Source organism: Anas acuta, chromosome 1 (genome assembly GCF_963932015.1).
Source record: "Anas acuta chromosome 1, bAnaAcu1.1, whole genome shotgun sequence".
NCBI classification, from domain to species: Eukaryota; Metazoa; Chordata; class Aves; order Anseriformes; family Anatidae; genus Anas; species Anas acuta.
The window spans coordinates 179,384,768-179,395,468 of NC_088979.1; the positions used below are offsets into that span (position 1 = coordinate 179,384,768).

General features: G+C 51.1%; 1 protein-coding gene across 1 annotated transcript; it reads right to left on the reverse strand.

Annotated features, from left to right (window-relative positions):
• Positions 1 to 5,228: 5,228 nt before the first annotated feature.
• LOC137849374 (myosin heavy chain, clone 203-like) lies at positions 5,229 to 10,051 on the reverse strand. Its single transcript, XM_068668976.1, has 7 exons — positions 9,998 to 10,051; positions 9,638 to 9,820; positions 9,274 to 9,331; positions 7,706 to 7,998; positions 7,075 to 7,314; positions 6,049 to 6,118; positions 5,229 to 5,372 (listed from the first exon to the last, which is right to left on the reverse strand). Exons 1-6 carry the CDS (start codon positions 10,049 to 10,051, stop codon positions 6,065 to 6,067), a joined length of 882 nt encoding a protein of 293 aa, XP_068525077.1. The 3' UTR covers positions 5,229 to 5,372; positions 6,049 to 6,064.
• Between the last annotated feature and the right edge of the window lie 650 nt (positions 10,052 to 10,701).

Below are 10,701 nucleotides of genomic sequence, written 5' to 3' on the forward strand. Positions count from 1 at the left end.
ACCGAGACTCCCAGCCAGGGCAGTGCTGTTGCTCCCACAGCAGAGGCAACAGCACTGAGCACTGCTGGGGGCACTGTACTGTGTCTCAGCATTGTGTCACATTACGTCACAATGGGCGTCACCAGGGGCGTCACTAGGCGTCACCAGAGCGTCCCTAGGTGTCGCCTTAAGTTGGAGGGCCACACTGCCCCACACTCCAGCAGTGACTGCGGCAGTTTCTGGCTCCTGCCTTCAGAGCTCTTTGTGCCTCAGTTGACGTTCTTCCGCAGCGTGGATGGGGATCTGGGGCCATGCGACGGGGCTGGGCTCCTCAGGAGGCACCGAGAACATGCCTGGCTGGCAAGGGCACTGCATTACTTCCCTGGGGCCATGGTTGAGCTGGCACCTGCCCCAGTTGTACTGGGTCTGGCTGGGATGGAGCTAACATTCCCTGCAGCAGCCCATACAGGGTTGTTCTCTGCACTTGTACAGAATCATTAAGGTTGGAAGTTGCCTTCAGGATCATCTGGTCCAACCGTCACCCTACTACCACTGTCACTCACTAACCCACGTCCCTAAGCGCCAGGTCCAGCCTTTCCTTGAACACCCCCAGGGACAGTGACGCCACCACCTCCCTGGGCAACCCGCTCCAATGCCCGACTGCTCTTTCTGAGGAGAAATGTCTCCTAATTTATAAGCTTATCCTCCCCTGGTGCAGCTTGAGGCCATTCCCTCCAATCCTGCCACTAGTTACCTGAGAGAAGAGGTGGACCCCCAGCTCGCCACACCTTCCTTTCAGGTAGCTGTAGACAGCAACGAGGTCTCCCCTGAGCCTCCTCTTCTCCAGACTAAACAACCCCAATTGCCTCAGCTGCTCCTCACAGGACTTGTGCTCCTGGCCCCTCACCAGCTTCGCAGCCCTCTTCCCGTTCCAGGGCCTCGATGTCCTTCTTGCACTGAGGAGCCCAAAGCCAAACACAGTACTCAAGGTGCAGCCTCACCAGAGCAGAGGACAGAGAAAAAATCACCTCCCTGTTCCTGCCGGCTGTGCTGTTCCTGATACTAACCAGGATGCCACTGGTCTTCTTGGACACCTGGGCACACTGCCAGCTAATGTTCAGGCCAGCATGGACCAACACGCCCGGATCCTTTTCCTCTGCACAGCTCTTGAGCCACTCTCCCCCAAGCCTGTGGCGCTGCATGAGATTGTTGTGGCCAAAGTGCAGGACCCGGCACTTAGCCATGTTGAACGTCATCCCATTGGCCTCTGCCCATCGAAGCATCCTGTCCAGGTCACTCTGCAGGGCCTTCTGTATTTTAGGAGTAGTTTTAGCTGTATTTTAGGAGTAGTTTTCCAAAGAATGCCCAGTTTGAATGCTTAGGGAGTAGGGACACTCGAGGATGAAGCGGGCTGCAGAGGACTAAGGCTAACAACACTGGTGTGCAATAGTCCTTTGCAGGTTCCCTTCAGATGTTCTGCGTGGAGCCTGTGGAATTTCTTTCACTAACTTCTGAAAAGCTTGAAGTTGGAGGTGAAAATGTGTTCCTGCCTTAAGCATTTCCCTCTTATTGTGCGTTTCCCTGTTTTCACAGCTGAACATTATTACAGATCAGATGAAGGTGGAGCAGAGGACGTCCCAGTCCAGGAAACAAGGCGTGGTCCTACCAAGGTGGAGGAAGTCTGCCAACACTTGCCTTCAGCCCCCTAATTCAGGCAGTTTCCAGGCAGTGCGCAAGAGCAGCCATTGCCCCCACCATGCTGGCAAGAACGCAGCGGTTCTGTGCAGATAACAGCCTGCCTTTAATTCCAAGTTCTGTCGCCCACCACCTTGGCATGTAATAAACCATGTCATGTAGTGCGGGTCTTTGTCGTCTTCTCTTCTCCCTTCTGGGCTTTGCTTCTCCCCTCCCCTACTCATTTGACCTTTCCCTCTAATTCCTGCCGCTGGCAGGGGCACAGCATTACTTCCCCATCCATGGCTGCGGTTGATCTGGCAGCTGTCCTGGCTCACCCCCGCACTCTCCTAGGCACGGGGCAGCACCGTGCCCACATGCAGGGACAGTCCCCCCCTGACGTCCAGCTCCTGCGGGGCCATTCTTCACTTGTGCTGCCACAGTGGTGCTGCTGCATTGGTGACAGCGGCTGAAGGTGTTCCCGTGCTCCAGACCGTCTGGGTGCCCTCCCCAGCGATGGCCCTCCCCAGATTTGCCAGAGGAATGGCAGAAGATCTCTTCCTATAGGAGTATTGGGTTTACATAGCCAGGTTTTATCTGCAGGGCGCTGCAGGGGTAGCCTCTGTGAGAAGAGTCCAGAAGGTGCCCCATGTTAGATAAGGGCCAGATTCCGTTGGCTCCAAAGGGACCTGATGCTGGCCAGAGATGAGCCAAAAATTGCTCTTTGTGCATCCGTGAGAGCATATTTAAGAAAGGGAAAACAAACAAAGCACACAGTGACACAACTGCAGCTGGGAGAGTGAGGGGTGAGAACCAGCCCTGCAGCCCCTAAGCTCAGTGTAGCAGGAGGGCAGGAGGTGCTCCAGGCACGCAGCAGCAGTTCCCTTGCAGCTCGTGGAGAGGCCCCTGGTGGAGCAGGCTGTCCCCCTGCAGCCCATGGGTCCCGCATGGAGCAGATCTCCACGCTGCAGCCCCCCCATGGGTGGAGGAGCCCCCGGTGGAGCAGGTGGCTGTGGCCTGGAGGAGGCTGCGGCCCATGGAGAGCCCCCGCAGGAGCAGGCCCCGGGCCGGAGCTGCAGCCCGTGGAGAGGAGCCCGTGCAGGAGCAGGGGGTCTGGGGGATGCTGATGCCCGTGGGGGACCCGTGCTGGAGCAGTTTGCTCCTGGGGGATGGACCCTGTGGTACCGAGCCATGCGGGAGCAGTGCTTGAAGAGCTGCTGCCTGTGGGCAGCCCCCGCAGGCTCTGTCCGGGGCATCTCGCGGGAGGGACCCCATGTGGAGCAGGTGCAGAGGGTGACCGTGAAGGAGCGGTGGAGACAAAAGCATCAGGGACTGACCGCAGCACCCATTCCCCCATGCTCTTTGGGGTAAGAAGGTGGAAGAGGGTGGATGGGAGGAAGGTGGTTTTGGTTTCTTTCCTTTGTTTCTAACTTCTGTAGCTTGTTAATAATAGCCAATAGGTTTTATTAATTTCCATACTCTGAGTTTGTTTTGCCCTTCACAATAATTGTTGAGTGATCTCCCCGTTCTTGTCTCAACCCTTGAGCCCTTTCCTCCTTTCGAGGAGGGGGAGTGAGCAAGCGGTTGTGGTGGAGCTCAGCTGCCCACCGGAGTAAAACCACCGCAGAGGTGTGTCCCACAGTCACTGCATAGGCCAACAAGAAGTCTTGCAATGTGAATCCTTCACAGTGGATGAGAAGTGCCCCCTGCCCCCTTCTTTTGCTCCCTCCATAGAGGTTCACAGTCCGAGGCAGTCGCGTGCTGTGGCGGAGCAGGGGATCACAGTGGCCAGGCGCTTTTCCTCATCGAGGTCACTGGAGGCAGGCGAGGGAGCCACAAGGACCTGGCAAGTCGACTCCATGCTTCAAGACTTCCTCCAGCCAGAAGGAAAGAAGGGTAATGGTTGTAGGCGACTCCCTTCTGAAGGGAACAGAGGGTCACGTATGTTAGGTAGACCCTACCCATAGGGAAGTCTGCAGCCTACCTGGGGCTTGGGTCAAGGCCATTCCCAGGAAACTTCCTGACCTTGTTAGCCCCTCCGATTTTTCCCCATTAGTGAGAATTCAGGCTGGCAGTGATGAAATTGCTGAGAGAAGCGTGGAGGCTACCAAAAGGGACTTCAGGGGACTGAGGCAATTGCTGGATGCAGTGGGCACGCAGGTGGTGTTTTCCTCTATCCCTTCAGCCCTCCCCGAATTTGCCAGATGAGTGTCAGAAGATCTCTTTATATGGGAGAGCCCGAGTCTCCTTCCCAGGAGAACACCTTGCTCAGAGGATGCTGGTTTAAAGCCTACAAATCATTTGCCCTGCATTCAGAAATCCGGCCACAGCATTAAAGCTCTCTGCCAGCCTCATGGACAGTGTGGTTGAGGTCCCCCGCTTGTCGTGGGCTATCCCTTTTGCAAGGGAACCATTTCTAGCCACAGGAGGCAAATGACACCTCTGTCTTTGTGTATTCTCCCTTTGGCCGTCCCAAGCCCTTGTCCCTAGCTTGCCCCTGAGTTTCCCTTGGTACTGTGAAACTCACAAGACACATCTGCAAAAGGCTTGGTCTGACTGTCACAACGGAAATAACACATTTGCTGTTCAGAGGATGCTCCTGGCCAGCAAGGGAGACAAGCAGAAGGAATCAGAGGGAATGGTCACATGGCCATGGGAGAGGAGAAGCAAAGCCCAGAAGGCATGTGAGGAATGTTTTAGCAATTCGTGTCCATAAAGAACAGTCCTGTCTGCCTCTGGGCCCTGCACTAGCAATTTAATTCTTGAACCACAGATGCAGTGTGTCCCAGTCTCCCCCTCATTCTAGTCAATCTATCAAGTCTTCAGAAAATACTCCTCAAATTTATGAACCTGTTTGCTTTTGTTATTCCGGACTTCTGTTTCTAACAGTTACAGCCTTTTTTTTTCTGTCTTCTTCAAGATTAACTTAACACTGCTATAGGTGTGACTCTCCCTGTGAATGGCTGGTGAAGAATGTTTTAATTACTGGTGAAGTGTCAATAGGAAAGTTATTTGTGTTTGTATGAAGTCTTTGATGTCTGGGGGTTTCAGAACAACTGATAACAACTAGTGACTGTTATGGGATACTATGCAAACCTCTGGTATTTGGCCAGGTGGCCAAGATACTAAGAAGAAGAAAAAAAGAAGCTGAAGGACAGCTGGGAGACAAGACCTGCAGAAAATGTTCTATAAACTTGGTACGATGCCAAAGGAGTACAAAGGGGAAGGACTTGGAGAGGAAGACTACGAGCCTTCAGCATGAAAGACCCCTAGAGACCCCCAGAAGAGACTGATACGCATGCTCCAGTAGGAGGGACTGGACCCCGGAAGCTAATTATAATAACCTGTTTTTTTTAGAAGTATTAATGAATATGTATTAGTCTAGGAGCATAAAAATCAGCTGCTTGATGTAACTGGGGTGCATCCTGCTGGAGCGGAGACTCCCAGTGCACCCAGTGCTGTTTGCTAACCTCTATTCTTTTATATTCTTTTAATAAATCTTATTTTTTTTATTTAATCCTAATTTGAATCCTGAGCCATTTCTAACAGGGAGAAGAGAAGAAGACAAAGACCCGCACTACATGACATGGTTTATTAAATGCCAAGGTGGGCGACAGAACTTGGAATTAAAGGCGGGCTGTTATCTGCACAGAACCGCCTTGTTTTCTGGACTGGGACGTCCTCTGCTCCACCTTCATCTGGTCTGTAATAATGTTCAGCTGTGAAAATAGGGAAATGCAAAATAAGGAAATGCACAAGGCAGGAACACATGTTTTCACCTCCAATTACCAGTATGTGAAAAGTTAGTGAAGGAAATTCCAGAAGCTACAAACGGAACGTTGTGAGCTAACCTGCAAACGACTCTTGCTTAGCAGTGTTAGCCTTAGTCCTCTGCAGCCCTCTTCATCCTCGAGTGTCCCTACTCCCTAAGCATTCAAACTGGGCATTCTTTGGAACACTACTCCTAAAATGCAGCTTCCGAATTCACTTGAAAAGGCTGAAAAGGATCTGCCTTTGAAAAGGCAAACATGTTCGTGCTGCCACCACCTGGCCCTACCGCAGCCTTCGGTGTGGCATGTCTTTGTCTGGTGCCTGTTCTCTCATTACCATTTGTACGGTCATTTTGTCTATTCTCCCTTTCTTTCCCTTCACTCTTTCCCTTATGGCTTTGCAGAAGAAGAAGGGCACTCTGTATTTTGCACACCCCCCAATGACCAGAGGTCTTCAGCCCTCCCCCATACAGTTGTGTACTCTTCTGATGCTTAGCAGTTGTTTTAGCATAAAGACGGTGTGTTTTGGACCCACAAAAGGGATTCTAACTTGAGGCTCAGAAGCGTAAGCTTGCTCACAGATATTCTTTCAGAGAGGTTGAGAATAACATTTATGAATGCTGACCTTAGGCACGCAGGCTTCAGTGGTGCTTCGGGTGGAGCTTAGCTTGTTTTTGTCTAGACTCTGACGAGCTCTGAAAAAGTCAGATGCATGCAAGAATTATATTTGGTTACAGTTTGGCAAAGCTGCTCTCCAGGTCTTTGACCAGCATTTGACTTCTGAGAGTGGAAGGGATGAATGGCGTCTAAACACAAAAACATCATTTGATTTGAGGTTTTTGGAGAGCCTGCATCCATGGTGCAAAAGTATCACCGATGCTGTGGATTTATGTGGCTTCTTCTGGAAGATGCATCAGCTGCATAAAGAGTCAGGGATATCCTCCCCTGCCTAAGGAAAACTCCAATCTCAGACTTGCTGCCGAAATGGCAGCCAAAGCCATAGACTTCACAGAATCAGGTTCTGCTCTCTAGAAGGCTCATACTTCTTTAAGCATTCTTAGTTTGTTGCCACGACAATAGGACATGCAGTTCCTCTTTTCTGCCTTACATCGCTGTATTGGGTGTACATGGCAGGGTTTGGGTTGCAAGGGGCTGCAGAGGTGGCCTCTGTGAGAAGGATCTCCACGCTGCAGCCCCCCCATGGGTGGAGGAGCCCCCGGTGGAGCAGGTGGCTGTGGCCTGGAGGAGGCTGTGGCTCATGGAGAGCCCCCATGGGAGCAGGCCCCGGGCCAGAGCTGCAGCCCGTGGAGAGGAGCCCGCGCAGGAGCAGGGGGGCTAGGGGGAGCTGCCACCCGTGGGGGACCCGTGCTGGAGCAATTTACTCCTGGGGGATGGACCCCGTGGTACAGAGCCGTGTGGGAGCAGTGCTTGAAGAGCCGCTGCCTGTGGACAGCCCCCGCAGGCTCAGTTCAGGAAGGACAGCATCCTGTGAGAGGGACCCCACGGGGAGCAGGCGCAGACAGGGACTGTGCAATTGTAGGCATATTTACTGACATCATGTTGACCAGGCATACAAGAGGGTTCTTAGGAGGAGAATGTACAAGGAAAAAGCAGCATCTTGCTCTCACTCCAAAAAGCAGTCTGCACATACCTTTGCAGGTTTTTTCTCTGGAAGTCTTCTGAGCTTTCGTTCCTCCTGACAGCAGTGCTTGTACCTTTCCAGTTTTGCCTCAATGGACTCATCTGGAAAAGTATGCTCTTGCAGTGTCTTTCTCCCTCCATCGTCCTCTTCAGAGTCAGCATGTCTGCTTCTGTGCGTTGGCTTCTTGCTCGGAGAAGCACAAGGAGGAGATCTTGACAGTTCATGCATGTCTGGGGAGGCTGCCCGTGTCTGAAGCAGATAATGAAACTTCCATCACCACAAAGAAGAAGAGAACCATCCCCCCATCAGTCGCACATAGCCAGTTTCAAGGGCCCAGCCTCACTGAGGGCACGGCACTCGCCTCCTCACTACCACCAGCAGTCAAGGCAGAACACGGAAACTACCACAGGGCAACGATCCTATTTCTCAGGAGGAGAAAGTAAGCCTTTTCCAAAGGCTCCATACATAATTCTGTTCAGTTCAGTGACTTCTGCACCAGTGAAGAACAACACTTCACAGAAAGAAAGAGGGGCAAGACCCCAAATACAAATATGTCCTGCGACTTCTGGTATGAGCACTTGTTCCTTTTCAGGCCCTTTCTTATCTCTGTCTCATGCTGTTGCTTTTGCACGAGACTCACCTTGGAAGTCTTCAGGAGATCTTTGAGGTATGCCACCTCTTCTTGCAGCTGGCCATTGGTCTTCTCCAGTTTTTCCTGAGAGCCACGCAGAGCAGACAGCTCTTCTTGCAGGTTGCAATATTGTGCTTCTAGCTGCCTGCGTTTTTCAGACATCATCTCCAGCTGCTGCGAAAGTTCTTTGAGCTGTGGAGAGCAAAGCACAAAGGGGTAGGGCGTCAAGATGGTGTTTGTCACCTTCTGACTTGGTATTGAAAGCAAAGGATTCCCCAAGTTTCCATCCTTCCTCGGTTCTTCTGCAGGGAGACAAGACTGGCCTGAAAGGTGCTAGGGACGCTCTTGCCCGAAATGCTCCTCTGCTCGTGGGACATCAAACACGCCTCTACCCAGACACCAGAAAGAATGTCTATTGTGTGTGTGTTGGGGGAAGCGCTGCAGTGCAGAACGGAGTAGGCACGAGCAACCAATGCTCTTCCTGCCGTTACTCTGAAAGCTTTGGAAACAGTGCCTCAGGAGGCCACTTTGACAGAGCTGCTGGAGCTAGGCCTTTTCTCTCTAGGTCAGAGCTGATGTGTGGTTGCAAGGATACGGAGGTTATAGCAGATGTTCCATTAAGTCCCAAAGGTCAGCAGCGGTGCTGTCTTGCGCTCCTCCTCCAGAAATACACCCTTTTTTATACCTACTTAAAATACACTCGGGAGGTTCCTGCCTATTATAAATAGATAGAAACAAACAAACAAACAAACAACAACAAGAAAAACAGAAACCCTCAGGAAACAAACAAAAAATAAAATAAAAAAATAATCTTCATTTTACAGTGCCTACACACAATGCTATTTCCTCTCAAATAACAGCACTCTTCTAATGGCAGTGAAGCCACGAGAATGCTACGAGCCTTTGGACTAAGAATGGGCCACCACAAGGGCACTTGAGTCCTTCTACAGAACCTTCTAAAGCACACGTGTGCCTTAGCAGCACCTCTCAGTAACGAGGGGAAAGGTAGCTAAAGGGTTCCATGCAACTGAACAAGACACCCATGGCAGCTCAAAAGCACTTCTTGGTCCTCGACATCAGGGTGCCCATGGCTAGGGAAAGACGGGCTGAGACAGCAGCTGGTGAGCGGCAAGTTACAAAAACGTCACTGTCTCAACTCCTAAGACAGGGCTCCAGAAGTGATCTTGGGCAGAGCCAACTTCAGACAGGTGGAGTTGCACCTGCCAGAACTGAAAAGTGCCATGGCCTGTGAAGCCACTGAGCCCGCCAGCCTTGCTGTGACTCTCAGCTCGTCCTTCCTCCACAGAGCAGCCTGCCCTCAGAGTGCCCTCACAGATACTGCTCTGCACGTTCATTTTGACTCATAACGACAACTGCATCTGCGTTCACCTGCTACGTATGACAACAGAAGGAGCACCAAGGAGAGAACAGACAACTCACAATACAAGAAGCAGCATGGAAAAAAACAACACAGGCATGAACATTAACAGACAAAAAAAAAAAAAAAGACAAAATCCTGCAGAATCCAGAGCTCATGTTTACCTATCACATAGCCAGTTTCAAGGGCTCAGCCTCACTAAGGGCAGGCCACTCTGCCTCCTCACTACCAGCAGTTGTCAAGGCAGAAGCCAGAAACTGCCCCAGGTCAACCGTTCATTTTAATCTGGACGACACCAGTTCTCAGCACTCCGTTTTTACCTCAGAGCTAGTACTAAGACATTTTGCCTCTGTAAGACAGTGCTCTGCTTGTAAGCCTTTTCCATAGGCTCCATACACAATTCACGGGGACTTCTGCACCAGTGGAGAACAACGCCTCACAGAAAGAAAGAGGGGCAAGACCCCAAATACAAATATGTCCTGCGACTTCTGGTATGAGCACTTGTTCCTTTTCAGGCCCTTTCTTATCTCTGTCTCATGCTGTTGCTTTTGCACGAGACTCACCTTGGAAGTCTTCAGGAGATCTTTGAGGTATGCCACCTCTTCTTGCAGCTGGCCATTGGTCTTCTCCAGTTTTTCCTGAGAGCCACGCAGAGCAGACAGCTCTTCTTGCAGGTCGCAATTTTGTGCTTCTAGCTGCCTGCGTTTTTCAGACTCCATCTCCAGCTGCTGCGAAAGTTCTTTGAGCTGTGGAGAGCAAAGCACAAAGGGGTAGGGCGTCAAGATGGTGTTTGTCACCTTCTGACTTGGTATTGAAAGTAAAGGCAGGCTCGTCTTTTAACAGAACAGCTTTTAGATCACTGCTGGCAGGATTCCCCAAGTTTCCATCCTTCCTCGGTTCTTCTGCAGGGAGACGAGACTGGCCTGAAAGGTGCTAGGGACGCTCTTGCCCGAAATGCTCCTCTGCTCGTGGGACATCAAACACGCCTCTACCCAGACACCAGAAAGAACGCCTATTGTGTGTGTGTTGGGGGAAGCGCTGCAGTGCAGAACGGAGTAGGCACGAGCAACCAATGCTCTTCCTGCCGTTACTCTGAAAGCTTTGGAAACAGTGCCTCAGGAGGCCACTTTGACAGAGCTGCTGGAGGAAGGCCTTTTCTCTCTAGGTCAAAGCTGATGTGTGGTTGCAAGGATACGGAGGTTATAGCAGATGTTCCATTAAGTCCCAAAGGTCAGCAGCGGTGCTGTCTTGCGCTCCTCCTCCAGAAATACACCCTTTTTTATACCTACTTAAAATACACTCGGGAGGTTCCTGCCTATTATAAATAGATAGAAACAAACAAACAAACAAACAACAACAAGAAAAACAGAAACCCTCAGGAAACAAACAAAAAATAAAATAAAAAAATAATCTTCATTTTACAGTGCCTACACACAATGCTATTTCCTCTCAAATAACAGCACTCTTCTAATGGCAGTGAAGCCACGAGAATGCTACGAGCCTTTGGACTAAGAATGGGCCACCACAAGGGCACTTGAGTCCTTCTACAGAACCTTCTAAAGCACACGTGTGCCTTAGCAGCACCTCTCAGTAACGAGGGGAAAGGTAGCTAAAGGGTTCCATGCAA

Bases quoted from the DNA above. Each gene is read 5' to 3' on its own strand.
- LOC137849374 (XM_068668976.1), bottom strand. From the start codon at position 10,051: ATGTCCCACGAGCAGAGGAGCATTTCGGGCAAGAGCGTCCCTAGCACC. The intron at 9,821-9,997 runs GCCAGTCTCGTC...TGCTCTCCACAG, and splicing joins GCGTCCCTAGCACCTTTCAG to CTCAAAGAACTTTCGCAGCA. The intron at 7,315-7,705 runs GTGAGTCTCGTG...TATCTGCTTCAG, and splicing joins ATCTCCTGAAGACTTCCAAG to ACACGGGCAGCCTCCCCAGA.